General features: G+C 39.9%; 1 protein-coding gene across 3 annotated transcripts in view; it reads left to right on the plus strand.

Annotated features, from left to right (window-relative positions):
• HLCS (holocarboxylase synthetase) overlaps positions 1–17,890 on the plus strand; it is a 1,599,326-nt gene that overhangs the window by 1,385,878 nt on the left and 195,558 nt on the right. For all 3 annotated transcript variants that reach the window (XM_044073133.1, XM_044073132.1, XM_044073134.1), the window contains exon 8: positions 16,631–16,745. In XM_044073133.1, coding sequence (XP_043929068.1) covers positions 16,631–16,745 — 115 coding nt within the window. The remainder of the gene's footprint in view (positions 1–16,630; positions 16,746–17,890) is intronic.

The raw sequence follows: 17,890 nt of genomic DNA on the forward strand, positions 1-17,890 counted from the left end.
TGTGAGATTCAAACTGCTGTACCCAGCTGTCTTAAAGGTATTGTTCCCTGGAGGGACAAAATAATTTTTGATGAAGTACATGCTAAGGAGGAAATACAGAAGTTTGCCCAACAAAAAATGAGCTGTGAAACAGAAGGAGATTTTGCTGCTTCTTCTTCTGGTAATAAAGACCACAGGGAGTCTGTACCTGTGAAACCTTTTCCACTATTTCAACAGAAAATGTTGGAGAGAAGGAAGGGGAGCATGAGAGTTGACTAGAAGAATCAAGAGTACATTGAAAATGAAGCAGGGGCAGGATTTTGATGATGAGCAATAATAAAACCAATCATTTAATATGGGATTACAATGTAATTATATTTTTCAAATATGACAGGTCAAGAAAATCTGGAAATGGACTTTTTCAGAGTTTGTTGGACTTGTGGGGGACTGTAAAGCATATACCCTATTTCGTGTCATTAATGTTCAGAAAAGTGCTTTGGGGAGGACAAGAAAAGGGGGAAGTTAACTGTAAGTAATTTTTTTCTTAAATACCAACTGTGTGGCATGTGTTTTCTTTGCATGCTATAAAGTAATTTTTTCAGTTATTTTTAAGTGTAATGGGGATTGTGCTGTTCTTTTCTTTCCCCCCTCTCTCTCTCTCTCTTCTTGTTCAGTTTTAAGAAATGTAAGGCACTGCAATGTATACAAAAAAGAAGATCCTGGTTAAAAAGCATGATAGAAGAGAGATTAATGTGCTTTTTCTCTTTCTTGCATGGGTGGAGTTAAGACCCTAGACTGATTTAGTAACAAGTTTTAAGAGAGAGCAAGTAAATGAAAAAGAACACTGGATACTATGAGTCTTTTTTCTAGCAAATACACCTATGCTCAGTAACAGTTCTGCATCTGGTCAGCAGGTTTCCTTGGAAATAATCTGATAAAGATAAACTGGCTAGAGTCTGGTGGAGAGTGGTTGGCTGAGGGAAAAAAAAGAGAGAAATTGGCTAACAGATAATGTTCTCTGAAATCATTCAGTGGTTTCCCCAAAGTAGATAATGCTCTCTGAAAGCATTCAGGGGTTTTCCCAAAGTAGATGTTTTCTGAAAACATTTTCCCAGCTGGGAAAGCTGTAAAGATAAGACAAAACCATTCATCACTTAGTAGAAGCACAGACTGCATCATGCACCTTAGCATGGATGATCTTTCTTTTAGGTTAACTCAAGTCTGTGAGTGTGGCTGTCAGTTTGGGACATTTGTTCCTATTAGGAGGTTAGAAATTCAATATTTGAAGGTGTACATAGTTTTGTTTGTTAGTATTAAGTTAATAGGTTTTAGGGGATATTGGGGGTGGGTTTTTTTGAGGACTTTCAATAAAACGAGTTTTATAAGATGTGACATAAGCTCAAATAGATATGATAAGAAGCAACTGTATAAAAGTTCAGTGTGCTAATCAGTGTATGCATCTAACATAAAAGCTGGAACTATACATTTAACAAAAAAAGGTGTACATAATAGGTGGGAATAATAACTTTTTAATGCAGTGATGCTTTCTTTAATGTCTTTAAATGTAAATGGCCTCACAGGTAAATACAAACAAGAAAGAGCAGTGAACTATATTAAAAAAATGTAGAGTGCAAATAGCTATGTTACAGGAGACACACTTAGAAAGAAATTAACGTGAATTTGATAAAGAAAGGTTTTCAGGATGATTGTTCAGCAGAATACCTGGGACGAAGGAAAAGAGGAGTACTTATATTAATTGCAAGAGGAACTCCAGTAATGACAGAAGAAGTTAGAAAAGATAATGGCAGATTTGTAGTGCTAATGGGGCTATTGGCAAGGGAGGATGATTATACTGGCATGTGTTTACATTCCACCTAAAACTGCTGTAATGGAGTTTAAGAATATTCTGGGAGAAATGATCAGTTTTCAGCAAGTAATATTACTTATAGGCGGGGACTGGAACTTGATTTGCAGCAGTGATGATGCGTCTGGGGGGCCCAGAAGGGAAACTATAACAAAGGAGGGTAGATATTTGAAGAAATTTATGAAAATGTTTGGCGTGGAAGATGTGAATTCAGTAATAGGATTTGGGAGTGAATTTACATATTATTCCCCAAGATATAAAAACTGGGCTAGGCTAGACAGAATTTAGATTTCACAGAAACGTGAATTTAAGTGAAGGTCTTAATACCCACCCAGCAACTATTTCAGATTATGCACCAATAATAGCTAAAATGAAAAGACAAGCTAATGAAATAAAAATGAGACATTGGTGCTTTCCCACCCATCTGTTGAAAAGAGAGGAATTTAAGGAATGGGTAATGGAGATTATTCAGGAGCTGTTAGAGAGGTTAGAAATTTCTTCTGAAACTATAGCTAGGGAGTTGGATAAAATTAAGGTGGAAATAAAAGAAAGGGAGTTACAGTTGAGAAGTAACAAGAATTATTTAGAGGGACTGACAAATGTGAAAGTATTGTGGAATAGGGGGAATCTCACAGAACAAGAAGAGTATCAACTTCAGAATGCTGGCAGAAAATAAGGGATTATCTTGATAATATGAACAAGCTTAGAAAGGTTGCTGTTAAGCAACTGTTTTTTGATAACACTAGAGCACAAACCTTTAGCACAATGACACAGGCAACAGAAAGTAGAAAGGGTTGTCGCCAAACTTAGGTAGCCTGTGACAAAGAAGGTAACGAGATCCTGTAACAGTATTACAAATATTTTAGAAATTCTATGAGAGTCTCTATAAAGCAGAGAAGTATAAAAATTGAGAAAAGATACAAATGGAAATGTTCATGGAAGAATTAAATATGCCAAGGTTAGAGGTAGATGAGACTGAATTACTAACAGTTAGGGTAGGAGCAGATGAGACAAAAATTCTGATGTATAACCAATCTATAGGAAACTCTTTAGGAATAGATGGTATTCCTGTAGAATGTTGGAAGCTAGGAGGAAAAAAACTAATAAAGATCTGGAGGGTTTTGTTTAACAATATCTTAAGAGGAGGAGAAGTACCACTGTCCTGAGGGTAAGGATTCATCCGATTTAGCTTCATACAAGCCCATTTCAGTACTAAACCATGATTATAGGTTTCATGTCTATAATAGCTAGAAGAATGGCAAAAGTAATGCCAAAACTGATAGATCAGGGTGGTTTTGTGGACGGGAGACAAACATTTGACAACATTAACAGAACATTGATGATCCAGAAGGAAACCGCATGTAAGAAAATACCATTGGTGTTGGTGGGTCTTGATGCAGAGAAAGCATTTGACAGAGTAAGCTGGGACAATGAGCAGGGCAATGGAAGCATTTGCATTTCCTGAAAACATTTGCATTTCCTGAAAACATTACAAGTTTGATTAGGAGACTAGATGAGGGATCTGAGGTGGAAATTAAAGTGGGTTGAGTCCTCTCTGATAATTTCTTCTGGAGCAGAGGAACCAGGCAGGGGTGTCCTGTTTCCCTTTATTATTTGCATTATATTCAAAACCATTGGCAAAGAAAACAAGGGGCTCAGAAATTCAAGGATACAATTGGTATGGTAGTCAAAAAAAGCTGGCTTTATTTGCAGATATTATTTTGTACCTGACACAAACCCAGAAAAAGACATTACAGTGTTGTGGAACATTTTGAGACAGTTTCAGATCTTTTCAGAATACAAAATTAAAGAAGCAAAAACAAAGGCAATAGCAGTAAATTATGTATCCACACATGAACTAGTTCAGGAATTCCCATATTTATGGTGCATGATAACATTAAATATTTAGGAGTATGGATTAAAAATTATTCTAGTGTAGCAGCTGAGGATATGTGGAAAGAGACCAAACAGAAGATAATACAAAAACTGAGAAAATTGAAGCTTTGTTATATGGTTATAAATAGTAAAATACAAGCAGTTAAAATGTTTAGTCCCTTTAGTCTTCTTCACAGGTCAGGCATATTTTTATCAACAACAGGAGAAGTTGGGTGTAGCAATTAATAAAGAGCTCTAAAGGACTTTATCTGGAAGGGGAAGACTGCAAGATTCAAGTGGGATAATTAGATTTTTCCAGAAGAACAGGGTGTATTGGGATTACTCAATCTGAAGGGGTGTTTCAGAGCTATACAGTTAAGATGCCTATACATAGCACAAGCAGAAAACTATAATTCAAAGTGGAAAGGGATGATTATGAAACATGGGGGAAGCTCAAGAAACAAGTAGAGACTGGGATTTTGGGTGCATGCCTTTAAGAACAACATTAATCATGCAAAATATTATATCCATAAAGTAGCAGAAAGTATTCCAAGACCTAATGAAAACAAAAAACGATGCAAACCATGGCAGTGCTTTACACCAATTTTAATAACAAAGAAAAAATAGTAGTGTTAAGCGCTTTCATCCCGAAAGGGATGACTTCAAAACTACTAAACAAATGAATTACTCAGTTAATATACCATCAAAAATCACATGACTCCATTAATCAATTCATTAATTAACTCATTCAATCCTTTAAAAACTTTATTATAAATATATATATTTAAAACAATTGAACAAAATAAAAACATATTATATCACATTTTTCAATCTTAATAAAGACGTAATAGAACAAGTTTCATTCAGACCAGGAGCCACTGTAGCATCCAGCCTTATTTGCCAGACAAATTATTTAAACAGCAAATGCTAAGTAAGTTAACCAGTTGTTCCAGTGGTCGATAATTCTAAGAAATAAACCAACACGGGAATAGAGAAAGGAGATTCTGTCGATAGGGATGACTGCAATTAAGGATACAGACAATAATCAAGAGGGGGCCGGCATTTATTGGAGAAAACTGGCAATGGAACCAAAGTATTAGAAGCAGATAACTAGAAAAGGAAAGATGATAGAATGGGAAGACACCAAGAATTTATTTTGACCTTGTGTTAGAGACATCAGTGTATAGGAGAGAAAGAAATAGAGGGATCCTAAACAAAAGGCCAGCACTGGTAGAGTTTTTAGTAGAATCTAGAGCAGAAGCTGCCATTAAAAAAGGAATAATTAGTAGAGCATATAAAATATTGCACAATAACTATAACAATCAATCGGAGGAGGTTAGAAAGGATTGGGAAGAGAGACTGGATAAACAATTCGCAAATTAACAACGGGAGGATATATGTATGTCTTCCAAATATGCAATAAAATCCAGAAGATTTAGGATTTTTGCCTGAAAATGTTTACAAAGATATTTTTATACCCTAAATAGACTCCAGAGAATTTTTCCTCGGGTAGACAGTAAATGTTGGAAGTGTGAAGGGGAAGGAACATATTTTCTGGGATTGCAGTGAGTTGGCGGACTTTATTCCCTGCAGATTTTACTGTCAGAGATGCTGGGTGGGCAAATTGATCTAATGAGGAAGATTTTTCTGAGCTATGATACATAATCGGAATTGCCTGGACATGGTAAGGCCTTGCTGTGTCTAATAGTGGTTGCCACCCAAAAAAACAATTACTAGAAAATGGAAATCAAAATCTAAACCAACTATACTGGAAGTAATGAATATAGTAACAGAGATAAAACTATTGTAATTGAGATCTTTAGAAAAGAGTAGGAGCAAACTACATAGGGAAAAAAATGGGAATTGTGGGAACGGTACGTACAAGGGAGGAATGAGGCCTAAAAGGCAGCAGGATTTAAATGAGCTATGTAATGTTTGAGTGAGGAGGATTAGGTAGATTATAAGTGATGTATAATATTTGCAACTGTAAGTGTGTCAGAATGGTTTCTGATGTAAAATGCTTGTGACTAGGATTGTGTTGGTGTGGTTTGTTTTCATTTATATAAATGTATGAATGCCTGTGTAGTTAAGTGATGGTTTAAGGAAGATGTTTCTTATAGGTTCATAGGTTTATACTAGGCTATCTGCCCTAAGGCATTTATAAGCCTAGCCCAAATTTTTGTGGCTTACGCCACCCCTTATATGAAAAAATACTGTACCCATTAGTTTGTTGTGCCTCTGTCCAGCAGTGACACAGAGATGATTCCCGGGGTAAACCTACGATCTCCCATCCACAGGTCAAGATTTCTCTTGAACAGAGCCAGCGAGGTGCTCTGCCTCACATGGACCGGGATTTTATTCCACAGCATAGGGAGTCTCTGAGTGATAAATCTATCCCTCCAGCACGTCCTATTTATATCCGTGCTAAGGTTTAAGTCACTTGCTCTAGTGGTTTTGGTGGATTTGGATTTTGTGAGGTGGAGCATGTCCATTAATTCCAGGTTGGACATGGCCTTGTATGTCAGGCACATGTCACCTCTGAGCAGACGGTATGCGACTGAATAGAGCCGGAGTTTCTTCAATCTGGCAGCATATGACAGATTTTGGAGTCCCTTTATCCTTTTGGTGAGGATCTTTTGGGGTCTCTCCAATTTCTGCAGATGTCGTGTGAGATACATCCCGAATGGGGCATTGCACTCGATCATTGGTCTGATAAGTGAAGAGTACAGGGGAACAATGACCTCACTAGATCTGGATGTGAATCCCTTCATGATCAGGTGGGCAATGTAGAAGGTCTTTCTAACCACTTTAGCAACGTAAGTGTCAAAAGAAATGCCACTGTCAACCTGGGTCCCCAGGTCCCTGATAACCTCTTCTGTGCTTAGTGGATTGCCACCTATATGGTAGCTTGGGGTTACCTTGTTTTTCCCGAAGGGTATGACTATACATTTTTTGGCGTTTAACTTCAGGCCATGGCTCTGGCACCAGCTATCTGTTTCCGTGAGTCCCTTCTGAAGGATATCCGTGTCCGATGCACTTTCCACTATGGCGCCCAGTTTGCAGTCGTCTGCAAACTTTGTCAGCCAAAGTCCTCCCATGTTGGCCTGTACTTCTGAGAAGTAGATGCCGAACAATAGGGGCCAAGGACCGAGCCCTGTGGGACACCACTTGTGACCGCTTGGAGTCTGACATAGCGCCAGCAACTCTAACCCTGTGGGTTCTGTCCTTAAGCCAGTTTGCAACCCATCTTGTGACATATGGGTTTACATTTAAGCTGGTAAGTTTTTCTACAATACCCGAGTGGGGTATTGTGTCGAAAGCCTTTGCAAGGTCAAGGTAGGCTGTATGGACTGCCTTTCCCTCATCAATGGCCTTGGTGACTGTTTCGAAGAAGTCAACCAAGTTCAAAAGGCATGATCTTCCTTGACGAAGCCAAACTGGGTCGGGTCCAATGTCTGCAAGTCCCCTATATCTTTGTTTATGAGCTCCATTATGATCCTCTCCATAGCTTTGCAGACTAGACTTGTTAAGCTTATGGGGCGGTAATTACCAGGGTCCGTAGAGGCACTGCCTTTGTGGAGTGGGACCACAGTTGCCGTACGCCACTCCTTGGGCACGTATCCTGTGGTAAGGCTGAGATTAAACAGCTGCCTTATGTGCTGGTTTAATTCCTCATTTAGCTTGTGTAGCACACAGCCGGGGAGACCATCCGGTCCCATTGATGCTGTGTTTTTAGCTTTAGAGAGAGCAGCTTTCACCTGCGCATTTGAGACGTCTGGGAGGCTACACTCCGCTGGGATAGTTATCTCTCCTTTACGGGGGGAGAGGGGGGTGAAGTTTGCACTGAACCTGTCTGCCAGTATGTTGGCAATGTCTGTGGGTTCAGTGATTTTTGTATCATTTTGGACTAATTCTGAGCATATCTGGGAGTTTCCACCCAGGTTCCTAACATAGCTGAAAAAGGCCTTATGATTGTCCTTTGAATCCATGGCAATTTTTCTCTCAAAATTGGCCTTAGTTGATTTTATGAGTGCTCGTATTTTTTACTAATAATGATCAGGGGTGACTTCCTTTTATGGATTTTGGTCTATCATGTAATAGCTTTCTCCTCTTATTGTAAAGTTTGTTAATGGCTGGGGTCCACCAGACTGGACGCTTGCCCTTTGTGGAAAGAGTCTTGGTTTTATTTGGGATTGCCTGATCCATGCAGTCCTGGAGGTGTTCATAGAAGGCATTTGTAAGGGCTTCCGTGAGCTTGGATTGTGGTTTCCACTGGCTCAGGGGCCTTGAAGGATACCACACCAGTCTTGAGTAGTGTGAAGTTTGCTTTAGAGAAGTTCTTCACTGTGGTCTTTTTTGTTTGGGGTGGGGGCGGGATGTGGATTTCCAGTGAGATTAGTTTATGATCAGATCTCACCAATGAGGGATATACTTCCGGTGTGGAGCATTTTGTCCCCATGTTTGTGATAATGAGATTTAGTATATTTTCTCCTCTCGTGGGAACAGTGACTAGCTGTTCCATGGCATTTAAATTTATGAACTCCAGGAACCATTGGGCTAGAAAGTTAGGGCTTGAGTAATGTTCCCGGTCTATATTCGGGTAGTTGAAGTCACCCAATATGATGGTGTTTGGAGATACATTTATACCCTTGTATTCTTGTTTAAAAAAAAAAAGCAATTCAATAATTTTTGTAATGCTGCTTGGATTATATGATATATAGCAGTGTATATGAAGTATAATGTTTGTTAATATAGTTTGATTAATTTTATATGAATGTAAATTTGCCTGTGCCGCAAGTGATAATTCAATAAAGGTGTTGAAAAAAAAAATGTTTTCCTTCCGAGTAAGTGATATTATAACAAAGAAAACACCAGGGAGCCTAGCTAAGTTTAGCTTTTGTATTCTTATCAGTTTTTGAAAGCTTCAGGCAGCTGCTGTTTGTCCGAAGTGGAACATCTTCCTCTCTTTACTGTAATCCTGCCTATAACATTAGACTGACTTAGCCAACCTGGGTCCAGGCAGTGGTACTTTCTGTGACTGGGCAGTGGTCGGTCAAACTGACTGAAGGCAACTGTTGTGTGGTTTCCCCACAGACTAATTCTGTAGTAGAGTTTTCATGATTGGTGGGTTAATTCCTTTCCGCTGTTGTCTAAGGGTGGCAGAGGCAGTGCAGTGCTGACTGGCTGGCTTTCAAGGGATAGAAAAAAACATCATTGTTGACCCAATCCCAAGTATAGCGGGGTTTGATGCACTTTGAGTCTTTTGTTATGCTAACTTGTAAGAACTCATAATCATTGCTTGTTTATTACACCATCATTTTGTTTGGATTTGAAATAGATCCAGTTTTCTTCATATGACAATCTAACCTTATTAAAAATTCAAGATCTTGTGTTTCATGGTATGAAAAGGTCTAAAAAGACAGTAAGTTGCTGTCAGTCTGCATTGCTCATTTTTTTATTTTTAAGTTTAGCATTCTTTATGTAACATTGGCACTTTTACAGCGATGTATTTGTTTATTTACTTTTATTAAACAAGGTAGGGCACTGATCTACATGGACCTTTGACAAACTCTACCTAGGTTCACTGTCTGGTTAAATGGCTTGCTTAGAGTCGCCCATTAGGCAAATGGAAACTGAGGGAATCAAACCCTGGCTGCTTTAAGTTATGGCACAGGGAAAAAAATGCTGTGAGAACACATTATGGTAATTCAGACTTCTAGCTGCCACAGTTAAACTAATTTCAGGCATCCGTCTGCCACCATTCTGCTTTCTTGCATCAGCTTGTCTTCACAGTGCTTCAGACAAGGTAGCTGGATATTCTGCAGGAATTTAGACAGTTATAGAATATGTATGTGTGTGTGTGTGTGTGTGTGTGTGTGTGTGTGTGTGTGTGTGTGTGTGTGTGTGTGTGTGTGTGTGTGAGCGTGCGCATCACTGCAAGTTTATTTGCAGATTAATGCCATTGCATTGTTTCATTATTTATATGTTGTGGATCACCCATTGCTTGAATAGTCCCCAGAATGGGTTTATAGCTGTCAGACACTGCTCTTGGTCAAAGAATCAAGCTTTTCATGTGCTATAGATATTACAAGTTGGGAATCATCCACTAACTGTAAACTGTGTGCCTTTTGCAAGTGTTAAATAGCATCCTGTTCATTTACTCCGTTAGATTTGACTTGTGGGTCCTTGATGTCACTTGTCAGATCTGATCTGGTAACATCAGTGCTCCACCTTTGAGCCATTCCAGCGTTTCCCCTCCCATAATGCACTACTCCTCCAACCTATCTCAGCTCTCGTTTGCCATCTTTGTTAACAGATGCAGATATTGGCAGCTAAGTGCTCCACTCTACATTTTTGAATCCTTTAGGGATACTTTAGTAATGGTTGGCTACTGCTTTTCTACTGTTCTCTTTATAGTATTCCTAGTGATAGTTAGCCCTTAAGGCACCCTTTTTTGGTGTAAATTCCTTCTGATTGTTGCAACCCCATTCTGTCAGAGTGTTTCCCAACAATGCTTCTGGAGACTTTTCTTTGTTTTACTTAGTAGGTTTAGAATAGGTAGAGCTGGGCTTTTTTTCTTGTTCTAGTCCTGTTTTGTTACTGTTAGTATTGAATGCATCCATATTTAGACAGTTACTTGGAAAATTATACCATATTGTTATTACTGTTCTGATATTTTAGATAGGTGTGTCTGTGTGTGTTGAACTATGGCACTCATATGAAAAGATTCCATAGGGTTTGGCTCAGCAAGACCTATCCTTTGTGAAGAATTCTATTACAGGTGACAGTAGTAAGTAACTGGAAACCAGCATTTATTTCTACTGTGTTTAGTATTTGTAACTTCTTTGCACAATGCAACTGATGGATCAGCCTGGGCAGGCAGGTCCGGCATTGCCACGAGGCGCCACACTTGGCTGCACCTGTGTGAGTTTGCATACAACTTCAAGGTATCCTTCATAAATGCAGTTCATGTCTGTTTGGACCTTCTCTCAAGGAAAGGATGTGGAAGTGCAAGCAAGACAGGATGTTATCTGCTATCATTGTCAGGTTCACAGTCCCATAGAGAGCATATAGCAGGAAACAAAAAAGGCCCTCATTCTGCTTGGTTCCAAAAGCTAAACAGCAGTTTGACTTGCCTTGGGGACAGGGCGGACTTGTCAGAGGAAACCCCTTCAATGAATGCCAGCCAAGAGGCAGAGGAGGTCTGCAGAACTATTGTTACCCTGGCCCCCTTCTAGGACAGGATAGAACAGCATCCCTGAAGGGTTGCTCGATTGCTCCACTCTGGAGACAGTCCATCATGCGTGACAAGTTGGTAAGAGGAATTGTATTCAGAGGCTACTACATTCCATTTTTTTCCATCACCCTCCCCATCCCACAACGTCGCTAAACGATTGCCCATGCCAGTAGGTAGAAGAGTCAACCATATTGGCTCTATCTGTATTAGAATAAAACAGCCATCCAGGAGGTCCCACCAGACCAGACTGGGGTCAGAGTTTTACTCCAGATTCTTTTTGGTTCCCAAGAAAACTTAGGAACTCAGACCTATTTTGTATCTTAGCCTTCTAAACAGATTTGTTCAAAAGGCCTACTTCAGAATGGTAATGTTGCAATCCATTCTTTCCTGGCTCATGGAGAGTGACTGGATGTGCTCGATATATCTTCAAGGCACGTACCTTCACATGAAGATTGAGAAGGAGTTTAGTTAATTCCTAGGCTTCTGAGAAGGAGCTAATCATTATCAGTTCAGGTTCCTGTTGTTCGCACTCACTACAGCCCCCAGGGTGTTTATCAAGTGCTTGATTGTTGTAGCTACTCACCTACAACTTCTACATTACAGAAATATGCCATATCTGGATGATTGGCTCCCCTTTGCCCATTCAGTACATTCACTGACACAAGCCAGAGCTTATCTTCTGAACTTATGCTACGTTTAGGAGAATATGCAAGAAATCAAATCTAACCTCTTCTCAGGCCAGCGCATTCATGGGCCACAGTTTGTCAGTGCTTAGTATCCCTACCAGCAGAAAGAGTACAGGCACTGAGGGAAACAGTTCAATCCCTTCTCAACCTGTGGCTTTGGTATTCTGGACACTGGGTCTCATGACCACTTCTTTTTTGCTGGCTCACTTTGCTTGTTTTTTACATGAGAATCCTTCAGTGTTTTTTTGCAAGCTCAGTTGTGCCAACATCTTCTTACTCTTTACCATACCAGCTTCATCATCATTTCTTGCAGGTCTCACCCAAGATGGTGGCTCAAATCTCCCTTAAGTCTCCGAGAGGAAACCATTTGTAACTCCCACTCCAAGGACTAATGCGACCACAAGCACATCCTACCTGGGGTGGGAGTGGGGGGCATTATGATAGAAGGGGTAATTCAAGGTCAGTGGTCTGACTTAGAGACTTCTCTTCACATAAGGGTGTTGAAGTTGAGGGCTATTCACCTAGTGTTGCAGGAACTTCAAGTCTACCTCATACAAACTGTGATTTCAGTCTAAATGTACAACATAACTGTGGTTTGGTATGAAAACAAGCAAGGTGGAACCAAATCCTGCCAGTTTTATTGGGAAACATTGAGGATATGGCAATCAGCGATGGCCTCCAACCGCTTTCTAGTGGCAACAAATATCCCTGGAGTTGCCATTTGTTTAGTGGACAGGCTCAACAGATCACTGCTTATGCCTCATAGTAGCACTTCATATTTTCCATCACTGGGGCACTTTCACCTCTCCCCAGAGTGTTAAATGCAGCAGCTTCTTTGCCTTGATACCCACTCCTGGGCAGTCACCCCCAGGATGCTTTCTCTCAGCATTGGCCTCCAGGGCTACTTTGCGCTTATCCCCACTTTCTCTAGTTCCCAGATTCGTCCAGAAAGTAGTAAGGAGCAAGGCAGTGGTCATCCTCATAGCCCCCTACTGCCACATACAAATCCGGTTCCCTCTGCTGAAGCCTTATCTTATGAAGCTAGACTGGCATTTGGATCATGTTCTGGATTTGGTCACTCACCTGACAAACCTAATTTAGCCATTCCAAATTTAAGACTAACCATCTGAATTCTCCAGTTCAGATGATAACCAGAGATCATCATCTCTTTGAAGTGGTCAAAATACTTACCACTTTTCAAAAAGATTCCACTCGAAGATTCTGTCATAGTAAATGGAAACATTTTGCTATATGAGCTAGTGGTCAGGACCTTAACTTTTAGTGCACCATTACCTGATATCCTTCAATTTTTGCAATCTGTTTTTCAAGCAGATGCCAGTTTTCCACTGTCAAGGTACAACTTGTGGCTATTTCCAGTTTAAATTTCAGGTTCAAAGATTATCCTTAGCTTGTCATAACTTTTACAAGGCATTCCTTAACGAGTCGTTCTTCTTAGACCTGCTGTCAAATACTGTGTTCCTCCATGAGATTTGAATTTGTTATTGGAAGCTTTACCTAAGGCCTGCTTTGAGCCAGCTTCCACAGAACATTTGAAGTTTCTGTCCTGGAAAACTCTATTTCTGGTGGCCATTATAATAATGGATAAGGTTAAAGAGGAGACAATAAGAAAGACTTTGGGAAGAGAGAAAAGATGTTAGATAGTTGCAGAATACTACCAGAAGACAACCTAGGCAGTGAGACACATGCAGCAAGTTCATAGAGTGGGAGATTAAGCCATGGGGTTACTAGCTAGATGGTATATAACCCCATGAGATTGGTAAAGTAAGGCAGAAAGGAGAATAGCAGAAGGTAGAGGTGTCTGGAGGAAGAGGCAGGAATGATTCACATGTTCTTGGACCATGGGTGGGCACAAGAAGTCTAAAATTAGGCAAAGATGATTTGGGGAGAGATATTTCTAAAGGAAGCAGCACATATTTGGGAGTTTTGTATATGTGACATAAAGAAAGAGGACAGCATCTGGAAAGTAAGAGAAGTGAACATTATGACACTGCTGAGCAGTGAAGTTAAAACCATCTACACTCCAAATTGGAAGGGAACAAAAACAATGTGGGAACAAGAAATTCACAAGAGGTTTCTAGACATGGGAAGATGATGGCAGAAACTTACTGGAATGATAAAAAGAGAGAAGGGAAAATGAAAAAGCAATGGAAAAAGGTACAAGAATACTATAAGAGTTAAAATCATAGCAGGAGGAAGGAGATGGAAGCCCAAAGTGAAACTGAGGGAGTGAGGTGAGGTGGTGTGGGGGGGATAGGGTATGTAATGAAACTGCTAACCACTGATGATATGTGATGCACCATGAATGAAGACTGCATGTGAATGCAATATACTGCATGCAGTTAACTTAAATTGTCAAATGTAAACACCAGTTTTGGGGCATGTCTGGTGGAAACGATAAGATGGACTGTGGTTAAGGATATAAATAAAAATGGCCCAACCACTGGTGGTGATAAAGTATACCATGCATGATGATTGCATTACAGAGGTTATATGGAAATGTGTTTTATGCAATAAAGAATAGTTATATTAAAAAAAATAGCAGCTTCCCATCAATAATGCTTCAATTTGATGGGGCAGGCAATTGTCAAATGCCAAAAAGCTGTATATTTTGATACTGAGCATTTTCACTGGATCTATATCAATTCAAAAAAAAAATCAGTTCAGCGAGTAGCATTTTCAGTACATTTACATCATGCATGCTGTTTGTCAAACTGTTCATATTGAGATTGTGGTGCAGTGGGGATCAGGAAATTTGCCCTTTCCTCACTGTAGTGTGATCTCGGAGTTGGTATATATAATTAGCGGAGTGTGTGTGTGTGGGGGGGGGGTGCAGTCCCCCACATGAGCAAAATTCGATGAATGGCATTTCTGATGAAATGTTTGCTGAACTGATGGTTCAGTGTAGTGATATAGACCCTTTTCACTGCACTGTTTATGTCTAATGTCAAGTATAATCTGAAGGTAGGTGGTGTTACTGGGTGGATTAATGGAAATGCTCAAAGCCTGCAGTCATTTGCATATTTGGTGAACCAGACAATGGACACAAATTTGGCATCTTCCAAAACTATGCCAAAAAGGAATGATGCCAGGACAAACCTCTAAAGGCCTCCACTGGTAACCAGGGATGTTAATGACAGGAGTTTTCCTATTCTTACCTGTTGTATATGACAATGTAATCAGTTGAGAACCTAATCGATTACAACACATTTACTTTTAGACCCATGAGTCTATGTATTATTCCATCATGGGGTATAATGTTGAACATGCTACACAGATTGAGGTGACTTGCATGGAGAGAATAAGCCTTCATACAGGATACCTGACCATCTCAAAAAACTCCAGCTTTACTCCATAGCGTATCACCTACTCTGAGGTGATCTCTGCCTAACATATAAAGCTATGTCAAACTCAGAGCTTTTGGACATGCTACACCTAAAGAAATACCAATCCTTCCAAGCTACATGCTCTAGGGACCTAAACCTTCTCACCACAATAAACAGGACATGCTGGAGGGATAGATTCCTGTCCCAGAGACTTCCCATACTCTGGAACAGGCTACCCATCTATGTCAAGCAAAGTTCTTCATTAGCACTCTTCAAGAAAAATCTTGATGAGTGGATGGGAAATAGGAAATACACCCTGGGGATCACTTCTGTGTCTCTGCTCGACAGTGGCACAGGAAAATAACTTTCTTGGGTGGCATAAGCCAGGGAACCTTGTTGGCTAGGCTTACATAGGCCCTTGGGCCAATAGCCTAGTACCTACCTACCTACCTATTACTTCTGCCAGGAGAATTTCTGATCTGAAAGCTTGTCTTCTTCTCCCTACATCATCTTTATAAGGACAGGGTATATCTCAGGACAAATCCTTCCTTTATTCCAAAAGTGAATACAGGATCTAATTTGTCCCAACCTATTCATTTAATAGTTTTCTTCACAAATTATTCTTATAAAGGTGAATATACTTTGCATACCCTAGACATACACAGTTAACATTTTTGCATTCACAGGCCTAAGTCATTCAGAAAAGACTCCCAGCTTTTCATTTCTTTTGCCAGCAATAAGCTGGGAAGAAAGACTCTCAAGATCTGTCTCTCCGAGTGGCTGTTGGATTGTATTACCTTCATTTATAATGACCAGAACAAGATCTTACCAGGTATACCTAAGGCCAATACCGCTAGAACCATAGCTTTGTCCACGGCCTTCTTTAGATCATCTTTGATTGGTGAGATTTGTGATGCTGCTGTCTAGTCTTCCATGCATACATTCATCTACCATTATGAGCTGGACTGGCTTTACAGAGCCCAAGCATCCTTTGGCTCTACCTTTTGAATGGTCTCAGGTCATGAGGCCACCCAGGAGGATTTTAGCTAGGGATTCCAAGCACAGGTGAGATCAGATGGACTAAATGAATACAGATGAGAAAGTTATGTATGTTAGCTCCTTTCGTTCACGTCCTTCCAATATGATGAACCTTCCCACCGTCCCCAAACTCTTCCTGTATGACCAGAGGGATTATACTTTACGTACAATGTGTTCCCCATCTGTGGTTTCAGATTCATTTTCCTCTGCTGAATCTCAGCCTTCAATCAAGGTGTGAGGTAATTGGAGGGAATGGTGCATTATGGGGGGGACAAGTTGAAGGAAGTTAAGGCTGGAGCACTAATGCTGCCGGATTGAGTCAGACGAGCAGTTCCAGGGAACCATAGGTCATATCAGACGGACATGAATGAAAGGAATCTATTATTTGGTAAATACTTTACTTTTGTATAACTGCTCAAGAAGTTTTGATGAACTTCTGTTGTTTAAATAAGGGGCAATAATTCAGCTTTCCAACATTCTGATTGTCTATATATGAAACATTTTGATACATTTAAGAGAAAAATGTTTCTTTTCAGGTGTGATGATCTGTTTTGTTTTCTTAAATGTTATCAGTAGAGTGCTTCAGATTATTTATTTTATTTTTCAGGCTATTGATCTGAGAGTAAAGTGGCCAAATGATATATACTATAGTGATATCATGAAACTAGGCGGTGTCCTGGTAACATCTACTCTCATGGACAAAACATTTCATGTACTTGCTGGTAAGCATGGGCGTCTTCAACTTATTTATAATGAATAAATACCTGTGTGTATCAGTTGTCATGTTGAGCTTCATTTTCTGAAAGGAAAGTATGCTAGTGGATTTATGAAGTACTCAACATATGTAATTTTGTTTTCTTCAGTAGAGTGCAGCTCTGCTGTGAAGGTCATTTTCTTGTGCTGCATTTATAGTAAGATGTGCAAGTTAAATGCAGTAGGTTACAGGAATTAATGACAGCAGTCATACAGGGTATATATATTCAGACATCTTCATTGTGGCTCAGAGAGTACTGATCCTGGCAACTTCACAATGATTCAGTAAGTGATGAAGGAAGTAAGGAACTCTGAGAAGATCTGGAAGTCTTGTTACTTGTTCCAGAACTTAAACAAGAAAAAGTGACAATCAGCCATAGTTCTTATTAGTCTGTCTTCCTGTTGCAGTACATGCCTCTGGAAGTACCATCTGCATTTCTGGTTAAAAAGCCAGTCTGTTTCAGTGGAAATGTTTATACACCTTTATTTCATGCTAGGTAGAATGGGGATTTACTAACATCCAAGTATCATTCCTTCATAGACAGATTTTCTTTTCACAACAGCTTCTAAGCACAGTAGTCTCTTTCCTGTAAAGGTGCCAAAATATTGAAGTATGCCCAGCCTGATTAAGTCCTTAAAAGTACAAAGTGCAGGTAACCTGCTATGCAGTCTTGCTCTTTGTAAGACCTCAAGACCTTCAAAGATGAAGTTGGCAGACCGTTTCACTAAATGTTATATACTTGTGAACATCATGGTGTTCTGTTTTCTCCAGCAATTCCTGCACTTTACTTCAAATAGATGGGTCTTGGAGTTGGCACAGAAATAAGTTGATTGACCCATCTTATAAAGAAGTTGAAACAGACCTGCACATTTCACCTCAGACAAGACATCTGTTCATTTTGGATGGCTTGTTCTTTCTTATGTTTCAAGCCTGAAAGAAGATAATGGTTTGCATTCTTATGGGTGGGTTGCAAATTAGCTCACAGATAGAAACCACAGTGTGAAAGTAGCAGACTCCAAGTCAGACTGCCGAACAGTCACAAGTGGACTACCACAGGGATCGGTCCTGGGTCTTCTCCTGCTTGGCATCTACTCAAGTCCAGGCCAACACGGA

The sequence above is a fragment of the Protopterus annectens genome, chromosome 5.part1 (assembly GCF_019279795.1).
Source record: "Protopterus annectens isolate FY-2018-M chromosome 5.part1, PAN1.0, whole genome shotgun sequence".
In the NCBI taxonomy this organism is placed as follows: Eukaryota; Metazoa; Chordata; order Ceratodontiformes; family Protopteridae; genus Protopterus; species Protopterus annectens.